Genomic DNA, 26,905 nt, shown 5'->3' with positions numbered 1-26,905 from the left:
AGGCGGATCATTGACTAAGTTCTTGGCAGGGAAAAATATTATTAAATTATTATTAAATTCAATTATAAAACAAACAGTTGATTTATCGGGCATAACAATATAACTCTCAACTATAAGTGCCTTTTGTTCTGCAATATCACAATCAGTGTCTAAACTAAATGAATCCATAGCCAAATGACATTTTATGGCATAAATAAAATAAAATATCGGCTGACGTGTCTGTCTGCTCTGCTGATATAAGGGTCATATGGTGTTGAAATGGAAAATTCAGTATCAGCAGTGACGTCTGTCGAAAACTCAGCTGATATATGAGTCAGGCCAATGTCCTGATTTTGATAGACACATCTGCCGATACTGGTTTTACCTGTTTCGGGACCACTTCACCTGATTTATCAGCCAAAATGACACATCACTCAACTTAACGTGCTGTAATTTTTTCTGCAACATCACAATGAGTGTCTAAACTGTATGAATCTACACCCAAATGATATTTTATGGCATAAATAAAAAATTCTGCTGATATAGCCGTCTGCTCTGCTGAAATAAGGGTCATATGGTGTTGAAATGGAAAATTCAGTATTGAAAGCGACGCCCTATTTTTACCTCTTATACTCTTATCCTCTACCTTCACTCAACCTCCTGTCTCTCAACTTCACTTGTCTCTTGACTGTCCTTCCTGTCTCACAACCCAACTGCTCGTAACTTCACTGACTTTCCTGTCTCTCAACTCAACTTCATGTATTCAATGTTCCCTTTAGCTCTGTGCTTTGGACAAAATTCACCTGTCCCAGATAAGACTTGAAAAACCAACTTCAGGCATGCAAACCACCTTGTTTACTCACTGTGCCAAACCTTCAAATGCATTGCATGTTTTTGATGTTCCCTTTAGCTCTGTGCTATGACAGCAGTCTTCAAAAGACATCTGTCCCAGATAAGACTTGAACCAGCAACCTTAGGCATACAAAGCACCTGTTTTACCCACTGAGCCAAACCTCCAGACACTTTGCATTTTTTTGACGTTCCCTTTAGCTCAATATCTGCAGTGATGTTTGTCAAAAACTTGACTGATATTTGAGTCAGGTGGACAATCAACTAAGTTCTTGGCAAGGAAAATTCAGTATTCAGTTTATGCAAATTCAGGAGACGAGACAATTTTATGTTCTTTAACTGTTTTAAGTGTTCGTTGCAAGGTATGTCGTCAGTGTCGGCTGAGCAGACTGATGTATCAGTCGATATTTTATTCATGCCATAAAAGTCAAATGAAACCTGTCCCAGATAAGACTTGAACCAGCAACCTCAGGAACACTAACCACCTGCTTTACCCACTGAGCCAAACCTCCTGACTTACACAAAACATCACAATGTCGTCAAAAATGACTCAAAATGGCACAAAAATATCACAGTATAGTATGTCGTCAAAAACTACCCCAAAACATCATAGTATGTCGTAAAAAAAATGACCAAAAATGACCCAGAATGTCACAAAAATGTCATCATATGTCGTCAAGAATGACTCAAAAACGACATATTAGAGTAAATCGTAAACAATGTGTCAAAAAAAATCATGGTAGAGTATGACGTCAACAATGTGTTAAAATCGTCATAGTGTAGTGTAGTCAAAAATGTGACGAATACGTCATTCGTCAAAAATGTGTCCGAAATATCATAGTATACTATGTTGTCAAAAATGTTGAGAAAATATCACAAAAATGTCTCAATAGTATAATTTGAGTAAACACATCATATTATGTAACAATTTTCACTTTTCTGTTTTTGTTTTTTCTGTTTACGAGCAGAAGCTGGAGGAGCGTTTCCGCATCAACAGACGAGAATTAATTCCTCTGGAGTTCCCTGTGCTGGTTGCCTTGGAGATGGGACTTTACCTTCCCGAGAGCAAGGTCATGCCACACTACCGCAGACTCGTGCAGCAAGGTTAGACCGGATACGGTCATGTCTGACAATCTACTGGTTTCATTGACAACATCAGCAAGTGTGAGTTTTTAGGACTGACAGTGTGTGTATGGATCGACCAGTTTATAAGCTGTGGTATTTTAAACAAATTATTCTGGTACTATTTAATTCCTGTGATGGTCTTGACTTAAGTTACTCACTGTATACAAAGGATAGTTTACACTCACGTATTTTAGACTTTATGGCATGTGTGTCTCCCTGAATGTCTTTTTGTACATGTGACCATCTGTCGATGCAGTCATGAACTCTATGTTAGAGATGTTCAATGAGCACGTTAATTGTGCTTTCATTCTGGTGTCTTGCGACCTTTGTCTTTAGTTACTAGTATTTCTAACCTTGTATTTAAACAAAACGTACGATGTGATGTTTGTGTTTGTGAAAGACTCATCTCATGCACCTTTCTCACTACTATACACAGCCTGTATAGTATTATTACGAATGACAAAGAACCATACTGTTGATTTTGTAAATGCCTCTTTAAACCCACTGTGATACTGAAGCATTTTTAGCTATTAGACTAAAACATGATACTGTAGATTGTTGGTAAAAAAAACATGATTTTAGTTTGTCATTGGGGAAGTAAGTGGCTTTTAAGTTACAGTCTGTTTGAATGTCTGTTTTTTCTTGTGTAAAGAAAAAAAGTAATAGTTCAAACCCCGTTACAGTTGCGAGTCCAGACAGAAACAGAATTACAGAGGCATATTATTTATAGTAAATGTGTTTTTTCATCATTCATGTTATTCAGGGATATGTTTTTATAAAAAAAAAACACACTGCACTGGAATTTATCCCTTGTAAGTTTAGCTCGTTGCATTTTTCAGTTCTCAGGATTTTTACTTTCTCATATCTGTGAATAGCTCATAAAATCTAACCCAAAGAAACATTTTTAAGTTATTTCTGTAGCCTTTGTGACTGAAACCACTTGTGCTCCCATTATAACTGAATTGGAGGTAACTGATTGTAGAGCATTGACTTAAACTACAAGTACCACACAGTATTAACCTGCCTGCAGTGCTTATTGTGTAGTAAATCTTCTGATGTAGGTGTACAAGTATGTTTAAAAAAAGTGCCTAAGACCACAGTGGCAGTGAAATGGTTAACCGTCTTCTAACAAGTGATATTTAATATTAGCGTTTCTGAGTCTTGCTACTGTAGAGATCTTTACATGTTGAGGTTGTTCTTATCTGGGAAAGAAAATCACAAACTTTTTGTCTGCAGTGGTAAAAAATGTGGTAATGATAAACATGCAAATCTGTGTATCTGCAGAAAATGTGCTTTCATGGTTGGTGTCAAAAGGGTGAATATTCATTGTTTTCATACTGTAAAATGAATGTTTTTCAAATATATTTTCAGACACTGAAAAGTCATCAGTTGATTTTTTTAAGTCACCAATTCATATAAAGCTGTTTTAATCTCCTTTGCATGGAATCGAAATTGAGTATAGTCTATGTGATCATTTAGAAAACCATACGAAAAAAAAACCGCACAACAGATGGCCACTTTTTTCAACATTTTACTGTTCGGTTGTGTTAGGACAGCTCAGATTAGTAGCTGACATGCAGGTAGAGTACATCTTCAATCAGTTTATATTAATTAAACACACTGCTGGAGGATGAACGGCACGATCAGCGAGGGAAGGGAGTCTTAGTGACAGTTTAAACATAATCTTTATCCCTAATGTTTAATAGTTACAAAACAGCAGGAGCAGCTAAATAAATACCTTAAATGATAAACTTCAAGAGGTCTTAGTCCAGACTCATGTCTTCATCGTCATCTTTCTTATCTTTGGAGTCTCCTTCCTGGTCTGACTTTGTCTCCGTCTCCATGGCTTTAGCAAAAGCCTCGACATCTGAAGGGATAGAAATGTCCAAAAATTAGTGGTGCGAAAAGTGACGTTTTATTACATGTATAACGGCATAGAAAACTAGAACATGTTCATGGAAATTTTGACGACATACTATACTACTTAAGACGTTTTTGACACATTTTTGAAGACAGACTATACTATGACATTTTTGACACGTTTTTGACGACATATTATTGTATGCAAATAACGTCATACTTTACTATTATGTTATTTGCACATTTTTGAGGACATCGCATAGTATGATGCTTGTGACATTCTTGAGGACATACTGTACTATGACGTTTTTGACTCATTTTTGACACATTTTAGACGACATACTATACAATGACGTTTTTGTTTTCACATACAGAACCTTTAATTGTAGCAACATTTATTTATCAGCTTGTAATAATTTTTAAGACCCCGCGGACACCTTGTGTGTAAACATGACAATTTCATTTCTAGCAGTAAAACAAACAGTTGCAGTTTTCTCTGCTTGATGTGGGCAAAACACTGACCTCCTTTGTTAGCAGCGTCCACAGCCTCTGCCGGCAAACCGAACTGGTTCATCAGAGGCCCCAACTGCCCGGACGCCAGGGCGCTGCTGAACATGCTCATAGCCTGCAGAAAGACAATAATTACCAAGAATGAGGACAAATACTGCAACAAGACGCAAAATACCAGCAAAAGAGAGAGAAAGACCCATGATGACCAGAATATACTGTTTTATCTAACTGCCAAAGGAAAGAAAAATATTAAATGTAAAACTCTGGAAGAGCCAATATGAGTTTGTGAGTTTATCAGATACAAAGGCAACAAAAAAAGAGGGTAACTGTTAAAAAGGTTATTTGACCTTAAATCTAAAACGTGGTCTTTGTATGTCCACATCTCTAAAAACAAAGAATTACCAGGATGGTGTAAAAGGCAAGTGAGGAAACAGAAACACAACATTTTCACAGAATTTACCAGAATTAAACTGAACCTCATCGCGCATCCAGCAGCGAACACGTTACCTGCTGAAACTGCGGCGAGCTGAGTGTGTTGTGCAGCTCCTCCGTGCTCTGCGGCAGGGACTCTCCGGAGGGCAGATAAGGCATCAACCTCTGCTGCACCTCGGGGTTGACGAGGATGGGAGCCATGATCTCGGGTGTCAGGACGCTGGCGAGGTCGACTGCAGGTAACAAACAAAACAACTGACTGAAAACATCCTTCACATTTTCTTACGAGCCCTTCTACACGGCCCAAGCCCTTCTTCATTTTCACATTTTCTCAAATGTGCAGACTCTGTTTTTGTATTTTAGCTTTCATTTTAAACAACGCTTTCTTTGTCCACTTGGGGGCGAGCTATTAACGCAACACTGACACATAATCAACTTTTAGGTTGATTTGGTGAACTGTTCGCAAACAAACGCTTATCACACTAACAGAAGATATCGAGCAACTTTATCGTTCATTTTCGAGTCGTGTTTGTGTCTCTTTTAGTTCTGTTTGTGAAAACAGTGAGCGACTCAAAACAGTAAAGTTGTAAAATGAAAACAATTAGCTCAGCATCACTGTAAGAGCAGTCACGCATGCACAAAATCAACAACATCTACACGAGTAAAAACACAGCACTTTTTTGGAATATTGAGTTTAGCTGCTAAAAAAGCCAAATGCTCCATCTGTAAAGAACTCAATCAATCAATCATTTAGGAAGTTTTTGTAATTGAAGGAATCATTTTTTCAATGAGGCGTCAGGAAACTAAATTTGAAGAATTTTAGAAGAAGTGGAAATTGTATCTTTCCCCGAAACACCCCTTTTGTTTAAATATGATAACTCAACTCTGTGTTTTTACTTCTATTCGTTTATCTTAAATTCTGTACACCTTATGTTCTATTTTTTTAATCGTTGTTGCTTTTAATGTTAAAAAACCCTGAAATGGTCCGCTCTGTAAAATGACTTAATTGAAGACGATTGTATGACGGCTGTTGTGAAGTGAAGATAAATAACCCCACATCAGAGATGCTCCCTTTGTGGCAGTGAGTCTGGAGACATGCATGGAATGCAAAAAGATGGAAAATGTACCAAGAGCATCATATTTTACAGCAGGTACCCGCTCTCCGTGTGAGTCACATGCAGCACCGCCTATGTTCAGCACAGCAGTATAACCTCGGTCACTTGCCTGCGTTTGCTGATGTGTGACTGTGCACTAAAGCTGCAGAGCTGCAGAGTCGGGTGATAATTCTCTGCAGATTTATCACTACAAGCCTCGCCTTTATCATGGCGCTCAGAAAGAGTTAAAAAAATCACTATAGCTGCTTTAACTTAGTTCATAGTACTTATAACACCACATCTAAATTTGATCACCCGTCTTCTTTATTTGTATTCTACAGTTTTTAATGTGAATCTGTCAGTAATGATGATGAGTAAACACGGTGCAGAGTTGTGCCTAATGTAGTGAAACGAAATCAAAACCTGCGTCACACTGCAGTTGGTTTCTGCGTCTGCAGCAAATTAAACGTATTGTTTTAAAAGTGACTCAGTATTACAGACACTGTTGTGTTCACGATGCTAATTATTTCCCACATAATTACTTGTGAAATGACACTTATTGGGCTTAATTATGTATTTTTCCTCTGCGTTCTGAGGAGCGTCGCTGCTGCTCACCTCCCTGACCGCTGGCGGGCACGTTCATGGTGGCCAGGATGCTCTGCAGGTCTCTCAGCTGGATGGGCTGTGTGGGGTTGGCCGCGCCCGCCGCCGCAGAGGACACGGCGGGGGTGGAGGGGGTGGTGGCTGTTGGGGAGGCTGCCGAGGTGGCGGAGGGGGTGATGGGGGTGGTGGGCACCTGGGTGGAGCCGAGCCGACTGGCGGTAGAGGTGGAGGTCGGGGTGACGGCCGTGGACGGACTGAAAGAGAAAAAACATCATTCATTCAAAGATCACTGAGCCATAATTAAAACTTCCAACATGAGGCAGTAATACACACCAGCTTTTGATATTTTATGTAATTTTGAGATGTTTTTCTCTATTGTACCCATTTTTCTTTAAAAAAAAAAAGTAACTCACTTTTCAAATGACCATTTTATGTCAATCAATCAAACTGTGGTACATTCATTTGTGAAGAAATCTTTCTTTTTTCGTATTGAATGTGTCGAACAGCTGAAAATTTCAACCAGAAAACAAATTATTCCACTTACCTGGTGTGACTACTTAGTATTCTGATTTATTAATCTAATTACAACTAAAACAATTAGAATAATGGAGTTAATCAGCAACTGTTTTGGTAAAGTCTATAAAGATGTATGTGACCTTTGATAATAATGTACCGACATTAAAACCTGACACATGGACATGAATACAGAACATGAACTGATTCTGCTCTGCTCTTCTTCCTCCAGTCTCTTATTTTTTCACATTACGCTTTTTTTGTTTGGCAATTTAAAAGAAGAACAACAAAACAACGCTGTTAAACATCTAAGAAACCCCGAAACACACGGTGCACACCAGCAGCTGTTTTAGACGACAGACCGAGTGTTTAAAGGTAGATTTTATTGTGTATTCAACAGGAAGCAGATACCTTGTGGAGGAGTTACTGGCTGCAGGGACGCTGCTGCTGCTGCTGCTGCTGCCCAGGAGGTTCGCCAATCCTGGACCAGCCAGAGCCCCGAGACCACCTGATGTTTGATAAAAAAACAAAAAACCCCGAGTCATTATTCCTCTGAAAGATTTAACTAAATATGACATCTGCTGTGTGATCGGTGCACAGAAACGTACCGATTCCTCCCAGTCCAGTTGGTCCAATGAGCTGCATGAGCTGGTTGTGGCTCATGTTACCCAGAAGGCTCTGCAGGCCGCCCTCACCTTCACATGAGAGAACAACATCCGCCCTCCGAATTAAATTCATATTTAAGATGTTTTCTGACGGCGTGTTTCAGGTTCTTGCACATTACAGGAAAACAACCGTTACCTCCGAGAGCGGACAGATCGTGTCCTCCGCTGCCCCCGCTGCCAAGAGCGCCGGGCATCGGAGGGTTGTTGAGATACTCGTTCACTTTGCGGCAGTGCTCCTCGTCCTTGTCAGTCTTCGGTTCCTGAGATCAGAAAAAACAAAACAGGAACATTTCATCTGGCTCAGATTTACTGAATCACTGGGGATGCATTTCTGAAAAAGAAAGCATTAATTCAATGTTTTTGTGTTTTTTTTATGGGGTTTGTTGACAATAAGAAAAATTCATAATACATCTAGCCTCATCCTTTTATTTCATGACATACACCGGGGAATTGCTGCATGTTTTCAGGTGAATATAACATTTCTGTTTGGATGAAACACTAAAGTCGCTGGTAAAGATGAATGAAACTGCAGCGTATGCATCAGTGTCATTACCTGCATGATCACGGTTTCTTTTAAATGAACCTTCATGATTGATATTAATTGAAAATCAAAGCTGTTGCAGCAGACTGTCGTCCTGTTTTTACCTGCATCCAGAAGAAGAGTCGTTTGGAGCCGGCTTTAAACTTCAGCACGTAGACTCGTCCGGTGGTGCACTGGTTCACCCGTTTGAACTCACAGTCATCGGGGAAGATGATCAGGTCCTAAAACAGGACATGGAGAAGGATTATTATTAAAGACTCAGAGGTGGAGCCAGTTTTACATGCAGACGGTGTCACCTACATCATCCACGTTCCCGGTCGTCCGATCCTTCCAGCAGAAGTGGATGAGGGAGTCATCGGTCTGCTGGATGTAGACTTGACCTTTGCGCTTGTCAGGGGTCACCGTGCTGCCCTTCATGGTCATCTTACCGGCCCGAAACTCCACCAGGTATTTACTGGAGGAGCCGCGGGACCCAGAGACCATGCTGGGGAACAAAGCTCCAGAGGCCATGATGAAAATGAGAGACTGCTGCAGCACAGAGAGGAGGAGGAAAGCCTCAGACAGTTAGAAACACATCATAATGATAATAATAATAAGTAGAATAACTTTATTTGTATAGCATAGTTCATAAAGCAAGTGCAACTCAAAGTACTAAATATGATAAACTTAGAAAATACAGATAAAAGACAATAAGATAAAGTAAATATAGGTACACAGACTCATAAACAAATAAAATAAAAATAAGATTTAGGTTTGATATTAATTAACCCTTTGAAACCTGAGCAAATTTGCTTGATGTCTTTGAAAAACACTGGAAGAAGGTAATGGGCTACAAAAAAAGAACCAAATTTTTTTTTTTTTTTTTTAAAAAGGGAGAAGTGAAATAAAATAAAATAAAATAAAATAAAATAAAATGATACAAAGTTCAGGCTACAAGAAAATTACCTGAAAACATTTTTTCTGTAACATAATTATAATTATAATTGTTAGAAAAATAGTCTTCGTGAGACTTCCTGAATTTATATATTTTTTTTAAATTAATTTAATTTCTAATGATTCTCTCTCTCTTGACTAATTTTCGTCTCATTTTCCTGTCACATTTTACTAATTTCTTGAAAAGAAATCAAACCAATTTGCTCACGTTTCAAAGGTTTAAATACTTGTGAAATGCATCTGAAATTATTTACTCACAAATCAGCACAAGAAAAGTGATGTCACTGCAGGTTTCAAAGGGTTAATATGAAGCTAATATTCAGAGGATGGAAAGGTTTTCCAGGACTGACACTAAAATAACAAACCGAACAGATAACACGATAAAGAAGCACATTTGAAACGGAACACAGGACTGGAACAAAGCTCATCCCAGTGCTCCCATAATAAAGCAGCTACTGGAGCAGCCAGTAGCCACAGATGACTCTGCATCCTGGAGCGAGCCGCCTGTTTCCTGCTCAACGCGGTCACAACTGAGCTGCGCTTTAACATTAAACACACGTGGATTTAAACGCTCACCTGTTACTGTGTCGCTGATTCATAAATATACACGAGAAAAATGATGTTTATACTCACATTCACTCACTGAGATATCGTCCTGCCGGAGAACAGGCAAACACACCGAGGATGATGCTGATTGGCTGAGAGACGCCGGCGCTTCTCTGTGATTGGTCAGATCGTGTGTCAATAATGAGACTTTAAATCTCCGTGCGCATGTTCGGTAGAGATGACACAGCACTGTCTGTTTACTCCACTGAGACTATTTAATAAATCTGATATGTGAAGGAGAGGTTATTTAATAACATTTAAATTAATCAGAGTGACTTCTGAGATTTTGCTGGATTGTCAAAAATCTATTGGATGTTTGCAGATGATTAAAAAAAAAAAAAAGTAAAAACTAAACTTTATAATTATCATGTATTTGTATTTTATGTCACTTTATACTCCTTTGCTGAGGCTGAGCAGTAGGTTGTTCTCCACCACTCTGCAAGATTGTTGATTTCCTCCCAGTATGAATTTATATTTGTTTGTAATGCGGCCGATGACGGTGGTGTCGTCTGCATACTTCACAGTAGAGTTCTCCTGATGTCTGGGAGTGCAGTCGTGGGTGTACAGTGTGAACAGAGGGGGGCTGAGCACACAGCCCTGGGGGGCTCCGGTGTTGAGCACTAATGTAGAGGAGGTGTGACTGCCAGTTCGATCTCTCTGGGTCGGCATGTGAGGAAGTCCAGTGTCCAGTTGCAGACTGTTGTACTGAAGCCCAGAGTGTCAAGTTTTCCAATCAGCTTCATGGGAGAGATTGTGTTGCATGCTGAGCTGAAGTCAACAAACAGCATCCCGATGTAGCTGTTCTTATTCTCCAGGTGAGTGAAGACTGAGTGAAGAGCAGTAGAAATGGCGTCTTCTGTGGATCTGTTGGTTCTGAAAGCGTACTGGTGAAGGTCCAGGCTGGCAGGGATGTTGTCTTTGATGTGCTGGAGAACCAGTTTCTCAAAGAACATCAGGATGGGGGTAAGCGCCACAGGGCGGTAGTCAATAAGACTAGACACTGCAGACTTTTTAGGTACAGGGACGATGATGGCTGTCTTGAGGCAGGAGGGGACAGTCTCTTGTGAGAGTGAGACGTTAAAAATGTCCGTTATAACATTAACAAGCTGATCAGCACAAGTGTTTAGTACACGTCCAGGAATGTTATCGGGGCCGGCAGACTTGTTTATATTCACTTTCAGCAGGAGTTTTCTCACATCTGCTGTGGTCACTGAGAGTGGCTGGTCCTCCGGAGGTGGAGTCAACTTCACAGCTGAGTCCTTCTCGAGGACGTCAAAGCGAGCGTAAAATGTGCAGCTCGTCCGGCAGCATGGCTTCACATATGACGGTAGCTCTCCTGCTCTTGTAGCTGTGACATTTTGAATCGCTTGCCACATATCTTTAGAGCTGTTGCTGTTGAGGTCTCTCTGTCTCTTGAATTATTGCAAAAATAAACAGGCGCAAGACAAAAAAAGCCAAATACTGTTTTTATACTACGCTAAACGACAACACTAAAATGCTGATGTGTAGCAGGTAATGATAGCAAGCTGAAATTTGGTAATTAGCACTGTCCACTGTTGATCACTGTACAAATATATTTATAAGCAATCTGCCATAATTTCATCCATACTGGTGACCTGTTTTTGTAATTGCATACATTATATTAAATGGGATTGAACCTTATTTAAATCTTACTGTCGGCTTTTTATATTTGCTATATATTTACTTTTTCTGCTTCGTCATTTTTTTTTCTCTTTGTATCTGCACTCCTAATGCAACTGCTGCACAACAATGTCCCTCAGGTTAAATATAGTTTTATCTTATCTTATCCAGCTGAAGGTGATATACAGTCTATTTTATCATCAGTTTTGCAGGACATTTAGTCATAAACTGAAGTGTTGAGCAAATTACGACCTGATGATAGCCCTTATTGATCAACAACGTGATTATATTTCGGTTTATCTCCAACCTCTTTGCTCTCTGTGTGAATGTTGTTCAGTATTTCTATGGTTAAATTTTACACGACCATCACAATTACAAAATAATCAGATAAATTTTGTTTTTCCCCACCTATTTATTTATTTGTTCTACTTTATTTTTTATTATCTTTTTATTGGTTTATTTATTCAATTTGTAATTTTACATGATTGAAATGCATATTTGTTCATTCTGTTTTAATTTTTTTCTTTAACTCTTTTATTCAACTACTTTCATTTTTTATGTGACTGACAGGTCTTCATGTTCATGTTTTGTTTTTCTATGTTCACATAAACCAATAAAAAGAGAATTACAAAAAAAAATAAATAAAAATATTAACAGGGGTCTAAAAACTAACTTTCTACTCATTCTCATTGAAGATAGGAGTCCAACATGAGGTATTTAAACACGAGACACTTTAAAGCCTGAATAACATTGGTAAATATTGTGGTTTAGTGGTGCATAAATTATTTTTTATGTTGCATTTGTACTGCGTGTTGCTTGATATTTGTGGTGTGTGACTATTGTGGGCATTTGCTTGTTGTTTTTTGTTGTAACGTTTATGCTGCCCTCTTGAAAAAGAGATTTTTAGTCTCAGTGGGACTTTTATCTGGTTAAATAAAGAAAATATATAGTCCCAAACAAAGTTAGAATTAATAAAATTTCAACAAACCAATTAAACCAATTAGGATAGGACATACCGTGAATTGCAGTTGTTTTTTTACAGTAAAGATCCTGTGGATTTTATAAACTATAATGAATCATTGTTTACAGGTGACCACTTGTCACATATAACATTAAAGTTAGTGAGTTGTGAGTACTTGTTTCTTCTAAGATTGTTTGTTTTGAATCATTTTAAAGGCCGAAAGAGGTAAATGATTGCCAAAAAAAAAAGAGAATACACACTGGTGTCTTAAAATGCCCATAAAGTGACTGTTCAAATGACGACAGGGCTGTTAATTTCAATAGTCCATAATTTATTTCTCAAATATGCCGTGTATGCATACGGTTGTATGTGGATAACAATATGAGGAGAAAAAAACGAGCTCAATGAACATAATGTAAACATTTTCAAATAGATGCTCGGTGAGACATGAGGGTAAAGAGTGTGAGATCAGAGTGAACCTGCAGCTCTGAGAGTCCGCAGGTGTCACAAAGTGCTATGAATTTGTAGTGAAGTGAAGAGCAGCCGAGAAAAGACGTGATGAAGGAGACATTTTCACTGTACAATATGTGCGTTGGACTGTGAGCGTTCAAATGTGCAGTTTATGTGAGGTTAGTGCTCGGAAACTCAAAGGAACATTTAGTATATACTGTCTCTAACATGTGCTGCATGTATGCAAGCGTTATATCATCAGCACACGACATTCATGATCTGCTGCCTCTGTAGTGTCTGAAGCACATGTCGGCTACAAGCTGAAGAGGAGTTACGTGTTTTATTTCTATTCTTCACATTTTTGGAGGGCAGACTGGGGGGGGTTAAGTTTGCATAGGTTCAGGAAGGCTACAGTGTCCTGTCTGTTTTTGCTGCTGCTGCGTGAGTCTAAAAACAGCGTTCACTGATGGAGAAACGTCTCAGGGCATCAAACTCTGCAAACATTCAGAGCTGTCCATGTGTGAAGTCAAACAGCTATAATCAGGAGTCAGTGTGACACAGAGCCTCAGAGGCGGCTGCAGAGGGGGAGCCTCAAATTTTCTCAGTGATAAGAGAAATCTCTCAAAGGGGTCATTTACACGGCTCTCGCATGAAATGTTAAACTTTTGTTGCAATTCGGCCTTTCGTTCACACGACAACAACGTTTAAGGAGGACTGAAAACGCAAACTTTTGAAACCGGGTTCAAAAGTATAATCTTTTGAAAACGCCGCCCCTTCTGTTGCCATGTTAACTGGTAATGCGCGATCCTGAGAGCGGTGATATCACAGCCGCACTTCGTGTTCTTCAGTCTTGTGTCATTACAAAGTTACACCGCCGCCTATTGGCCTGGCATGCACACTACAGCTTTTTTCGGTTGTTTTTGCAGATCCGTGTACCCAAGGATCATTTTTCACAACATTATCATATGAATACTTAGTAGGGCCTTTCTTGTCTTAATGTGGCCAAAGACGCTTCTTATAACTTCAGAATTTGCCTGAAAATCATCCCATTTTTAACTTTTCTTCAGTATTAAAGTCATTTAGTGATAGTTGTCTGTACATTTTATCGGGGCACTGCAGCTAATACGTAATACTGTAAACTCCTAAAGGTCCAGTGTGTGGGATTTACAGGGACATATTTGCAGAAATGGAATATATTCATAACGTATGTTTTCATTAGTTTATAATCACCTAAAACAAATGCTGTCTCACGATTAACATTCTTCCATATTTGCAATTTTGAATGCACAAGTGTAAACGCACTGACGGCAAAGTGCAGTGCACTATGGGTAGCCTCATGGTGCACACATAACGCTGAACGTGTAGAACGCTGGACACGTCTCACCCTACGCAAAGCAGAAGAGAAGTGACCACCAATCTTGTTAAAATGGCGGCACATTTTCTGGCGGATTAAATTTAAGGTCAAATGCTGGTGGTAATGCTGTCTAGTTACAATTTGCTAGGGGTGTAAATTTTCTTCACATTATGTTGGTTTATTGATTCTTTGTGATATCATATATACACATATGGGATTTTCAAAACAAAGGCGCAGCTTAAATGTGAAGATCTGTCTTGATGTTTTCAATTTGCATCGATAATATTGTTAATTGTTGAATTAATCTAAAAACCCAGATTGATGTATCGCTGCATTAAAAAGAAGATAATTTGTGAATCAATAACCAATTCTGGGAAGTGCGTAACAGGCAACATGACTATTTAAATCCATGCATTATGCCGAGTGAGAACGCAGTATACACGGTGTAATACATGGAAGAGTACTAACAGAAGTTTTTTAATTGAGACAGCAGTGTTTTTTTGGTTTCCTCAGGATGAGTTGTTTATATCTACATACAGAGAGGGTCGTCTACCTCCGAATCCTCCATGTTGTTTTCACAGTAGCCCAGGATGGACAAATCAAACACTGGCTCTAGATCGGGGGAATTGCGTTCTGGCATCAGCTGCAGTTGTTCTTCGAAAAAAGTTTCAGTCATGCAACCTCACTCCTCGACGCAACTAAATCCTACACACTGGACCTTTGACGGCACCAATAGGCCAAAATAAACAAATGAGGCTAAAGAAAAAGAAAAATAGCTAACTAAATAACTAACACTAAACTTGTTTACAGTCAAATTGTCTTTAGTAAGACAAAGAATATCAATAGGAGTTACAGAATCTAATAAAATAACTTTCCTTTACATTGTTTTGACTGTATGGCTCAGAATATCCAAACTTTCTTATAGTGTCTGACCGGAAATGTCCTGCTTTAAACCACTGCCTTTAACTTTTTATGTGAATCCATTTACAGTTTTACTATTAGTGCAGAAAAAGGTTTTTATGGCTTTAACTTGTGTAAATAATCCGCTTGGTAATCATGCATGCACCAGTTATTATACACATTATCTATGTTACAGCGGATAACAATATAATGTACCAACAATATGTTTACTGTGACGGTAAACATGGTTAGAAGCAGCTTTCATGTCTACTGTAAGTCTCTATTCACAGAAAATGTATCACACGCGTGACATTTTAGGGATGTTTACAGCTAACTAAAATACACATCTAATATTCAAATTATAGGTTTTATATATATATAAAAAGTAGCAGATGTGTTTAAATAACCCCTGATATTTGAATGCAACTGGACAAGAAGTGTGTGGGACGTCTACGGGTGAGATTACGGTCGAGTACCTGAACTAAAACTGAGAGTATAGTCTCTAAAGTCAGAGCTTTGTGTCCTGCAGCAGCAGCAGCAGCATGGTCACCACACACACACACACACACACACACACACACACACACACACACACACACACACACACACACACACACACACACACACACACACACACACACAAACATTCACACAGGTGACTGATTTAAAACTCTCGACAGGTAAGTAACATACATGTGGACTATTACTGTTATGATTAGGGCGTATTATAAAGATGTGGGATGTCAACATTTACAATTAAGTAAACTCTAAAATTCTCCTTTATATAAGGTTTTCTCACGTGGACAAAGTTCACAGTCAGTAATAATGTGATAAACTGTCTGATAACAATCTGATATCAGCTTCTCATGGACTCAAACAGAGACACGGTACCAGTGAGCGTCTGGACGTCACAAAGACTCAATTCGTAGATGCTGAGAAATAAAGTGAATCCTAACGGAGAGGAGGAGACCTCGACACCGAGCACCTCCTCCTGTGTCAATAAATGTTGGGACAGTCAGTGTAATTCCTGTCAAAGTATCCACCTGTGTACAGCCAGTCCTCCGCTCCTGTGTGAGGGTTTGTTCCCAGCTGAAACCACCTGCAGAGACACAGAAACATGCAGGACGTGTTTGTAATTACTCGTTTAAAGACAACATTACATAACATGAGTGATGTACGATTGTTTGAACATGTTAAAGTTTTGAGCTGAGGAGGTTTTTCTACATTCAGCAGGAAAACAGGCTTTGAAACATCAAGAGACGCGTCTGCTAAAGAGATCATTTTTATTCCTGTTTAAATTGGGATGATGTAAGAAGGATATTTTATTTTTTAAGCTACAGAGTACTTTTAGAACAAGATATCAAATAACAGCCTAAAAGCCTTGAAATCAATCCGACAACATCCCATTCAGACTGAATTGTCGTTGTGACTTTTATGTAAAAGTGACTCTCATGTTACCATCTATGGATGCACGATATTGTATTTTTTTCTCAATATCCAATATGCCGACATGTACCAACTCATTTGTACGCTAATCAATACTGATATGGATATATCATGTATTTTCTGTAGTGGAATTAACATCAGATTATGCATACTCTTATCATGAAGGCCCACCAAATTGAGACATAAAATACAATGCTTTTTAATGTATGTAATAATCACTTATTGCACAAAATGAGAGAAATATTAGGGTTGATGTTTTGTTTACTTTGCAAATAAAAAACAATATATCGGTTGGTGATTTAGGCAGAAATCAGCATGTTGGCCGACTTTGATATTTCATTTTAAAGCCAATTCTGTCGATATGATTGTGCATCCCTCCTGCCTTCACATTTATGTAACAAGGCACCTGTGTGAGAGGGATTTACTATACAAGCTCTTGAAAATACACTTTGAATTTTTTAACAAACACTCACCTGGTTGACCACTCCTCTTCGTCGATGGAGCGTTCCCTGCGTGAAGCTCTTTGTTTTTCCTCTAAGCGCTCTTTCTCTGAACTTGATAAGTCTTTAAAAACACAACAGAAGAAATGAATGAAGGAGCCATTAAAGAATCATATGAGGGTCATGTGCGGAGGGGCCAGTTTATGTGAGGTTGGTGTTACCTATGTCTCCGTTCTCCATGGCTCTGATGTCGGGCCTCAGCCGGCAGTCTGTTGGTGGCAGTAGTCTCTCCATGCCGGGCTCCAGTTCGTTTAGTGTCATGGCAAAGCTGGTGAAGTTATACATCTACACAGAAAGACAAAACAGAGATTAAACGTCTTAGTTCAAAAAGTTATTTGGTGAGCGGTTAAATCAGCTAATTCAATGAATCTTAATACATTTGCTACTTTTAAGACATGAACGATTTTGGTTGAACCTTCTCATCATGGACCAAAAACCTCACGCCATAAAAACATTTTCCTCCATCTTCAACTGGCCTCATGAATAACGCCCAGGACCCCACTGACTTGGACTCTATTTTTAATTTAATTTTCTCTCGCTATGTTAAGGTTACGCACCAATACACCAAAGCAAATTCCTTGTATGAGAAAACCTACCTGGCAATAAACTAGAATCTGCTTATGATGTGCAAAAAAAAAACCTTTATCATTCAGTGCTCTTTATTAATCCCTATATCCCAAAACAAACAGGTATAAATCAGATCAGACACCAGATCAGTGTCTAAGTCGCTGTGGCTAAAAGCAGAAATCTCAGACACATAACTTAAAATCTGGATAAAACCAAAAGTACCTGCACAGCTAGATACCACAAGATCTGATTGGAAAAGTGTGTTTTATTACACACTGGATAAATCAACCTTTAAAGTACAAACCTGTAGTGTGAAGGTGGGCCCTAATTTTTATCCGTATCGTACATGTGTGCAACGATGTGGGCGACACAATACAGCTGCTTTCACGCTACTCTGCTGATATTAGTTGATGGTGGTAACGCACAAAGAAAAATGTGTGATTACTCTCTGTAACTGCATTGTTCCATTTTATACTGTGTGTAGCTTTTATCTGTTGTTTTATTGTATTTGTTTTATCTTTGTAAAGTGTCCTAGAGTGTTGAGAAAGGCACTTATAAATAAAATGTATTATCATTATTATTATTATTAATAGGGCTGCTGCGGTGATGTAATTTCCCCTTAATAGTTGAACCATTAAGTGTGACTCCGCAGAGTGCTATGTGGTTATTACTTACATTTTATTGTTCTTTATTGATGTTAATTTTAGTGCTTTATAAATACACTTATTAGGGTAATATGAGGCATACTGTTTTTTATATGAAAGATGAAAACTTGATGCGTGTTCATTGTTAAATACAGAATAAAGACGGGCCATGAGGTGTGATCAGGGGCGCAGCGTTTTCTCAGCAGAGACGCTTTGGTTGCTATGATACGGAATATCCGCGGAGGTAAACATGATGTCACAAGAGTACCTGCTCTGGATATGAGGAAGGCTAAAACACGTAGAGACAAAGGTAAATATAGAAAGGTTGGCCATTTGTATCTGTATCTGCAGTAGCTTCTCCTGTTTGTTGATGGAATGTGTGTCATGGGTTTTTGTTATTGTTTTGGAAATTACACACTGAAATGAAATAAACCAAATATGAATGAATGGTATTGCAATACTGTGGTTATCACTACAGACCTAATGTGTAATCAAAGTTAGTGAGGAAGTACACTGCAAGCTAGCAAACCCTGACGTTAATTATTCAGGAATTAAAATACCAAACAGTAAAAATTCACCTTGACAAATGTTTTATGCAGAAGGAACTGCGCTTAACTTGTTTGTCAGGACTCAGTGATAAACACAGTGAGGTTTGGTGAGAAACGTTGAATGTAAACACAAACTTTAATCGTTTGTAGAGTCCACAGGGCAGCTTTAACCGTTTAGCATATTATCTGTGTGTCGAAGTGTGTGTTTGTTTGTAACACAGACCTGTGGTGAGTGAGCAGGCCGCGGCGTTATCCTCCACAGTAAGGCACTTCCAGGTATCACAGTCACAGTCTCTTGAACTTCTGGCATCTCATCTGCCTCCTCGCCTTCACTACTATGTTCCTACACACACACACACACACACACAGATAAATAACATTATTTACACCTGCACTAACGAGCTGAAGCTTACAGTACGTACAGTTCATGTGCAAACAGGTGATCACAGAACTACAGTTGCCACAGATTCAACACGTCTCTCAAGCAACAATGCATGTCATTGCAAGACATCATGGATTAGTGCTGGCAATGATCTAATCATACACTACACTTTGAACATAACTCCAACTAGACAACAGCAGTAGCACACTACAGATATCAAATACACTTTTACCTTACCTTCTACTAAAGCCACTGCATGTTATTGTGAAAGGGAAAGATACCATTTGAGAAAAGAGTTCACAGTGATGAGTCACAGGTTACGTCACGTTGTCAGACAGATAAAACATGTCAAAGACAAACGGGAGAACAAACTCTGAGCAGCGTTTCATCTCAGATGTCAGTCAAAGCAGAATCGTGTGTAAATCTGCGCGACACTCACCTGTTTCAGCTTCTTCGACTCTCCTCCAGTCTTCTTTTCTGACTTCTTGTATGCTTCGTAAACCTTGGGGTCGACGCTGTACATGCACTCCGTCCACTTTCCATAGATCACTCGCCGCTTCTTCTTACTGGTTCAACAGCAAAAAGATTCAAATTCAGTTCAAAGAAAATGTTTCACAACCTCTGGCTATAAACAGTGTTGTTGTGCTCACCTTTTGTCCTGGATATGACCTTCGACTTTGTGCAGCTCTTTCCCAAACATGCCACACGCTTTAAAGTTCAACACACACTTATCTCCCGTGCTGATGCATTGAATGCAAAAGAAATATGAAATCAATAATCAGTGGTCTGATCTGGTCTGGTCAGTTTGACCCTTTGAAACCAGAGCAAACTGGGTTCATTTCTTTTCAAATGGGAAGATGACAATCAGCAACGAAAAGAAATGACACAAACATTTGCATGAAAAAAATACAGCATAGGTTTAAAGTACAAGGAAGATTAGTTTAAAAAAAGACATTTAAAAAAATACAAAAATCACCTGGAAAAAGTGATTCAAAAATTACAATCATTTTGTAACATAATTTTAAATATGCTAATAAGATTTTCAAAAAAAATAATATTCAACAAATTTCATTTATTACCAAGTTGCTCTTTTCCCATGTTTTTTGTTTGTTTGTTTTTTTTTTAAAGAAATTGCACCAATTTGCCCAGGGTTCAAAGGGTTTAAATACTTCTGAAAGACATTTGAAAGCAGCATAAGAAAAATGATGTAGCTCCAGGTTTCAAAGGGTTAAATCTTGCAGTTAAGAATCAGTCACTATACCTGTGGTTGACGATCTCTACGGTTCCATATTGCTCAATCCAGAGTTTTCCCAGGATGATGTTATGCACACAACACATTGGGTTTGTCCACGTGTACGCTTCTTTATGTCTGGAAGAAATTCACCAACTCTTAATGGGATTGTTCTGCATTTGGATTAATACCAATAATCTTTGTCTTCTGAGAGTTAGATGTGAAGACGGATACTTAACTAAGTATAAACATTGAAAACAGGTGGAAATAGCTCGCAATTAAATTTCAGTCCAACGAGCATTAATAATTCATGTCCAATCTGTTCATTTCAAACAAAAATGTAGGTGTAAATTAGGATTACTGCCGAACGGTTGTATGCTTGAGTGCACCAGTCAAGTTGCACTGACAGTTTACATCCATGTCTGTGAAAACGTGGACGCTTCACACACAGAAGATCTAAACAATCAGCTCAGTTTCAAGCTGGACACCCAAGATTAGTGTCACAAATTCAGTGTCCGACCAAACGTTTCGCCATCTGTTTCTGAGATATGATGTTGAGTAATGGCCATAAAAGCGTTTTTGCATAACATTATGATGTCACGGTGAAACTCACCTTTGACCTTTTGGATATAAAATGTCATCACTTCCATCTGATTAAACATTTGTGTGAAATTTTAATGACTGAATTCTTAAATTATGTGCAAAAACATGTTTTATTAGTTCACAGTGATCTCTGACCACCAAATTCTAATCAGTTCATACTTAAATCCAAACGTACATTTGTGACAAATTTTAAGAAATTTCCTCAAGGTGTTCTTGAGATATCACGTTCACAACAGTGAGGTCACAAGGTCACAATAACCTTGTCCTTTGACCACCAAAATCCACAGCTATCACAATAACACAATTTGTGGTTTTACATGGGTTATGTGTGACACGTAAAAAATGCTTTGTTTTTTATCTTTGGAGAGAACCAGAACAGCTGTTTCCATTCTTTATTCAAGACTAAACTCACTGTCCACTGACTGTAGCCTCCTAACTTCTCATCTGACACTATGCTAGAAAGCAAAAAGCATGTTCCCTAAAATGTCAAAGCAAAACAACAAGTCACTGCATGTGACATATAGGGCATTAATATAGCAGCAAATCACTGTTTGCTAAGTAAATATACACTCACCGGCCACTTTATTAGGTACACCTTGCTAGTACCGGGTTGGACCCCCTTTTGCCTTCAGAACTGCCTTAATCCTTTGTGTCATAGATTCAACAAGGTACTGTAAACAGTCCTCAGAGAGTTTGGTCCATATTGACATGATAGCATCACGCAGTTGCTGCAGATTTGTCGGCTGCACATTCATGATGCGAATCTCCCGTTCCACCACATCCCAAAGGTGCTCTATTGGATTGAGATCTGGTGACTGTGGAGGCCATTTGAGTACAGTGAACTCATGGTCATGTTCAAGAAACCAGTCTGAGATGATTCGAGCTTTATGACATGGCGCGTTATCCTGCTGGAAGTAGCCATCACAAGATGGGTACACTGTGGTCATAAGGGGATGGACACGGTCAGCAACAATACTCAGGTAGGCTGTGGCGTTGCAACGATACTCAATTGGTACTAAGGGGCCCAAAGTGTGCCAAGAAAATATCCCCCACACCATTACACCACCACCACCAGCCTGAACCGTTGATACTAGGCAGGATGGATCCATGCTTTCATGTTGTTGACGCCAAATTCTGACCCTACCATCCGAATGTCGCAGCAGAAATCGAGACTCATCAGACCAGGCAACGTTTTTCCAATCTTCTACTGTCCCATTTTGGTGAGTCTGTGCGAATTGTAGCCTCAGTTTCCTGTTCTTAGCTGACAGGAGTGGCACCCGGTGTGGTCTTCTGCTGCTGTAGCCCATCTGCCTCAAGGTTCGACGTGTTGTGCGTTCAGAGATGCTCTTCTGCATACCTCGGTTGTAACGAGTGGTTATTTGAGTTACTGTTGCCTTTCTATCAGCTCGAACCAGTCTGGCCATTCTCCTCTGACCTCTGCCGTCAACAAGGCATTTTCGCCCACAGAACTGCCGCTCACTGGATATTTTCTCTTTTTCGGACCATTCTCTGTAAACCCTAGAGATGGTTGTGCTTGAAAATCCTGGTAGATCACCAGTTTCTGAAATACTCAGACCAGCCAATCTGGCACCAACAACCATGCCACGTTCAAAGTCACTTAAATCACCTTTCTTCCCCATTCTGATGTTCGGTTTGAACTGCAGCAGATCGTCCTGACCATATCTACATGCCCAAACGCATTGAGTTGCTGCCATGTGATTGGCTGATTAGAAATTTGCGTTCACCAGCAGTTGGACAGGTGTGCCTAATAAAGTGGCCGGTGAGTGTATAGTAGAGTAATGACGTCATGCTGTCTTTGTGCATGCTGTAATCTGAGTTTCTGCTGACGGTGTTGTCACGAAAGCATAGCGCCACCCCCCCTCCAGTTCTCCCCCGGGGTTAACATTGTCAGCTCTTTCGGCATTGTTACTGCTGTTTATTGAGTTAGCACCATTAGCTGCTAGTTCAGCCACCTCCAGGCTGAGATCAGTGTGCAGACAGTCCCGCCACAGACTCACTGAATCATAGATGTGCTCTGAATGTTGCATACAGCTCGTTTAAAGATTGCTTGGGGCCACGGCTGCTTGAGTTTTCACCTAAAGCTTATCTACAGTTTACTGTGCAAACATAGAGTGAGCAAGAAAAACTTGATTTTAAGAAAAGCCATACACGCGATGCAAACAAAGTAGTACTAGCTACTAGAAAAAAAAAAGGGGTCCTAAAATATCATCAAAGCATTTACATGCAACTAAGAAGCACGACCACAGCAAAGCTAGTCAAAAACAAAACAAAACAAATAAATGACACAAATACTCACTTCAGTAGCTCCAGCGTCATGGTGCCTCTTGGCTCGGCCTCCACACTTTTGCCCCAAAATTTAAGCTTCGGGTAAATGGAGCCGTGAAACTCGAACTCTTGCTTCAGAGACTGGGCATGGAAGGCACTGATAGGGGGATGGTGGCTCACCTGCTCCGAGATCAATCTGTATCCCTCATCCTCTCTTAAAAAAACAAACATTTTAAAACCCACATCAAGTCATAGAAAACTATTTTTATTGAATGCGATTTGAGTTTCTGTAGGCTTCTCCAATACCTTATTAGTTCATATGTCTCCCCCAGTAAAGGATTAAATGGCTTTCCAGTCCGTTCCCATTGAGATGCTACAGCCGAAACAGCAAACGCAGCAACAACCTGATACAGGGACATGAAGTGAATCAAAATAGCGCTGAAAATCAGTTCATCTTCTGACAGAAAAATAACCTTTAAGTTAATATTTAAGCTTGCAGATTTTCTTTGTCTTATAAAATAACGAAACCAAATATATTCCGGTTTTGGACTGTTGGCCGAACAAAATAAGTTATGTGAAGATGTCTAGTTGGTTTATCAGGAACTCTGAGCAATTTTCTGATATTTTAAGAACGAATCAGTCAATAAAAATAAAAAACAAAAAAATGTAAAAAGTATTTTAAAAAACAATTGTTAGCTGCAGCCTTAAATCAAAGTAAGATCTGTTATTTTCATCTCCCCATGTATGTTCCTTCAAAGACGCAGCAGCTTTGCTATCTCTTGCAGAGATGCCACCTTAAGTTTTGTCGCATTTTGTACAATAACAATAAATTCTAATCTGATTGTGAGGTGCGTTTAAAACAATGCAGAAATAGAAAAAATATATATTAAAAAGAGGAATAAAAAACAAGTTAAAAATAAAACCAAAAGATAACATCAGCATCATCTGTGATCTGTACCTGCATGCGATCTATTGAGTCAGACAAACTGCAGGCCTTGTGGATGAGGTGAGTGTGCTCCATGTACTCCGAGATTCTCTGGAGGAAGCTCAGCGGCTCGTTAAACTCAACTGGCATCGCTATTTTGGACAGTTCCTGTAAAAGCACATGAAAACATCAAAGAACAGACTGCATAAATAAGCAGGCCAGCTTTCAAAGTGTGACACAAAATATTCATGCATCATTTTATTTAACTTTCATGAAACAAATATGCTTTGCCTTTTAAGTGTTGGACATGTGTTTCATATCTATTGTATTCCAATGTTCATTTAAGCTATTTTGGTCCCTTCAGGTGGCTGCACAACAAATGACATTTCAAAGCCAAGGAGGAGAAAGCGTTCAGACATGACTAATCTTGTAGCAATGAAAGCTGACACATGCCTGTGTTTAACCCTTTGAAACCTGGATGGACATAATTTTTCTTGTGTTGCATTAAAATGCCTTTCACAAGTATTTAAACCTTTAAACTAGAGCAAAGGGTTTAATTCTCTTCAAAATCACAGGAAAAGTGAGCAAACTGTAAGAAATTGATAAAAGGTGACAAGAAAACATAAATTAATTAATTAATTAATTTATTATTACTTTTTTTTTTAAAACAAATTTCTTGCTTATTTTTAGGCCATTTCTTGTTAATTTGCTCTTTGCCTTCCTTCCATGTTTTTGAAAGAAATCAAGCCAATTTGCTCAAGTTTCAAAGCCTTAATTATATAGAAAAAAACATGTTACACTAGGCCCAGCAACAGTATGTTTGTGGCAGATTTGATGACAGAAATTCAGATTTTAATTGGAAGCAGGTAGGACTCACCATGCCGATGCATTTTTTCAGTATACTCCACACACTGAAGTTGCTTTTGGAGATCATTTCAGCCGGCAGGGTTTTCCTGGTACACATTTGGACCAAATATAATGTGAAATCAGACAAAATTTTTGACAGTGGATCTATTAGCAGCTGACAGCATATACCCACAGCAGAACACAATGTACTGCATTAAAATCCAGATGTTTTTTTAAGGTTAAAAGTTTGAAGAAGAAATAACTGGTTTTAGCACGAGTGGCTAGCCTAAAAGCATAAAAATGTGGCCGCACTGGCCTTCTCCGCTTCCACATGTGAGTTCATGCATAAAGAGCCCCTGTAGCCCCTGACCCAAAGACAAATGTGGTCATGTGGTAACATGCACACAAACACAGCACGCTTCTTCTGCATGATAACTCACCTTCGCTCCCAGACTCCATTCTCCTGAGTGGCGCTGCCGTCAGTCCCCTGCTTACTGTCAAACACCAGGGCATCTTTAAAACTGACCTCACAGGAATCATCTGACTCCAGCCCTGATGGAGACAACAGCAGAAAGTCCATACATTTAGACACAACCAGCAAGTATATTTAACCACAAGAGACATCTGTCCAGCGTGTCTCACCTGTCTCAGCGTCGTAAAACTCTTCCTCGCTGTTCATACTGAGCAGAGAAAGTAACTGTGCGTTACTCAGAAGTCATGTTTCCACCGTCGGCCTGTCCCTGCAGCCCAGCCTCGCTCCAAGCATCACAGACAGCCACACACACTACCTGCAACAGCACCGACTCGTTACACAAAGCAGCCAAACACGATCTAGTGCATGCTATGAATAAAACAAATACAGCTTTCTAGCTCGCTGTCAGCAGCTCTGCTCCCCAAAGAGCCTCAGCTATGAGTTAGCTATCTCACTAGCTAGCTAGTTAGCCGTTAGCATCGCTGCTGCTACGTTAAACCGTTAGCTGGAGGTTTGGGCAGCAGAGAGAAGCTAACGTTATCAGCGCAGACACTGACACGAAGGTTTAAACACGGTTATGTTAGATGTACCTGTGAATTAAGGTCAAATTAAGGCTCAGCTGACATAAACAATCGAGCAGAGAAACTGCCTCTCAAACAGGGCGGAAGTGGGCGGCAAGGACACAGTGACTGACAGTTGCGGCAGCCAATCAGAGCGCAGCCAGGAGAGGTCTAGAAATAGAAGCCACAGAGCAGCTGTTTTCACCTCAGAGTCAATAATGTGACATTAAATCAAAACCATACACAGACTTTAATAAAGGCTGAGTGGACGTGACTCTCCAAATTAAAGCTAAATCAATGGTTAAATAAAGAATTTAAAAAAACATCACATGACCATACACAGACTTTAATAAAGGCTGAGTGGCTGTGACTCCCCAAATTAAAGCTAAATCAATGGTTAAATAGAGAATTAAAAAAAAAAAACATCGACAAACAAACAAGTTTTTGTATTTGGTACATAAACTGGCACTTCTCAAAACAAAATGGCAAAGTACTTTACATGAACCAGCATCATAAAATCAGAAATCATACAAAAACAAAATGGTATGAAATCCCCAATAGTATAATATAAAAGTAATATCAATAATAAAACAGGAAAGATATGTTGGAAATTGCTCACCACAATAAAGAGCTTTTTCAAAATTTAGAGAATTTGTTTTTAATGCTTACAATTTTGCAAGAAAGGATATTATTATATAGTATGTTTGTTTTATTTTCAACAGATTTCCTTAAAATTACCATATATTTTCAATTCAAGTGCAAATACAAGGATTCATCCAAAACATGGAAATAATGCATAACTTCATATAATAATGCAGTACTTCAAATTGAGTACAGCAGTTTTAATTTTGCTCATTTAAAGGATTTTTTTTTCAAAAT

General features: G+C 39.1%; 3 protein-coding genes across 4 annotated transcripts in view; 1 reads left to right on the top strand and 2 right to left on the bottom strand.

The window, feature by feature from the left end:
* Positions 1-3,334, top strand: part of LOC121947017 (CDK5 and ABL1 enzyme substrate 2-like) — a 34,301-nt gene extending 30,967 nt beyond the window's left edge. Inside the window, exon 9 of the mRNA XM_042491881.1 lies at positions 1,797-3,334. Within this exon, the coding sequence (XP_042347815.1) occupies positions 1,797-1,937 (141 nt within the window). The 3' untranslated portion in view covers positions 1,938-3,334. The remainder of the gene's footprint in view (positions 1-1,796) is intronic.
* Positions 3,335-3,469: 135 nt separating this feature from the next.
* On the bottom strand, positions 3,470-9,806 carry LOC121947143 (proteasomal ubiquitin receptor ADRM1-like). 2 transcript variants are annotated; one of them, XM_042492060.1, is made up of 10 exons: positions 9,738-9,806; positions 8,472-8,699; positions 8,276-8,392; positions 7,767-7,890; positions 7,574-7,660; positions 7,377-7,473; positions 6,465-6,706; positions 4,831-4,988; positions 4,336-4,438; positions 3,470-3,820 (listed from the first exon to the last, which is right to left on the bottom strand). In XM_042492060.1, exons 2-10 carry the CDS (start codon positions 8,679-8,681, stop codon positions 3,717-3,719), a joined length of 1,242 nt encoding a protein of 413 aa, XP_042347994.1. In that variant the 5' UTR covers positions 8,682-8,699; positions 9,738-9,806; the 3' UTR covers positions 3,470-3,716. The 2 variants fall into 2 exon arrangements, with proteins under 2 accessions (XP_042347994.1, XP_042347995.1); XM_042492061.1 differs by having other exon boundaries at positions 8,472-8,696; positions 9,738-9,797.
* Positions 9,807-15,777: 5,971 nt separating this feature from the next.
* LOC121946842 (oxysterol-binding protein-related protein 2-like) lies at positions 15,778-26,142 on the bottom strand. Its single transcript, XM_042491628.1, has 14 exons — positions 26,057-26,142; positions 25,637-25,782; positions 25,435-25,546; positions 25,026-25,101; positions 24,182-24,316; positions 23,530-23,627; positions 23,255-23,437; positions 20,365-20,472; positions 19,754-19,843; positions 19,543-19,669; positions 18,945-19,064; positions 17,124-17,247; positions 16,936-17,026; positions 15,778-16,115 (listed from the first exon to the last, which is right to left on the bottom strand). Exons 2-14 carry the CDS (start codon positions 25,671-25,673, stop codon positions 16,013-16,015), a joined length of 1,404 nt encoding a protein of 467 aa, XP_042347562.1. The 5' UTR covers positions 25,674-25,782; positions 26,057-26,142; the 3' UTR covers positions 15,778-16,012.
* Between the last annotated feature and the right edge of the window lie 763 nt (positions 26,143-26,905).

Source organism: Plectropomus leopardus, chromosome 8 (genome assembly GCF_008729295.1).
Source record: "Plectropomus leopardus isolate mb chromosome 8, YSFRI_Pleo_2.0, whole genome shotgun sequence".
Taxonomy (NCBI): Eukaryota; Metazoa; Chordata; class Actinopteri; order Perciformes; family Serranidae; genus Plectropomus; species Plectropomus leopardus.
Note: the sequence above shows the minus strand (reverse complement) of the source record. Positions and strands in the feature narration are given on the sequence as shown.

What these genes read in the sequence shown, in the direction of transcription:
- LOC121947143 (XM_042492060.1), bottom strand. Translation starts at nt 8,681, where the DNA reads ATGGCCTCTGGAGCTTTGTTCCCCAGCATGGTCTCTGGGTCCCGCGGC. An exon ending in GCCAGTAACTCCTCCACAAG is followed by an intron (nt 6,707 to 7,376) that starts GTATCTGCTTCC and finishes TTTCTCTTTCAG; the next exon opens with TCCGTCCACGGCCGTCACCC. An exon ending in GCCCGCCAGCGGTCAGGGAG is followed by an intron (nt 4,989 to 6,464) that starts GTGAGCAGCAGC and finishes TGTTACCTGCAG; the next exon opens with TCGACCTCGCCAGCGTCCTG.
- LOC121946842 (XM_042491628.1), bottom strand. Translation starts at nt 25,673, where the DNA reads ATGAACAGCGAGGAAGAGTTTTACGACGCTGAGACAG. An exon ending in GGTCATATCCAGGACAAAAG is followed by an intron (nt 19,670 to 19,753) that starts GTGAGCACAACA and finishes CTGTTGAACCAG; the next exon opens with TAAGAAGAAGCGGCGAGTGA. An exon ending in AGTCGAAGAAGCTGAAACAG is followed by an intron (nt 19,065 to 19,542) that starts GTGAGTGTCGCG and finishes GTGTGTGTGTAG; the next exon opens with GAACATAGTAGTGAAGGCGA.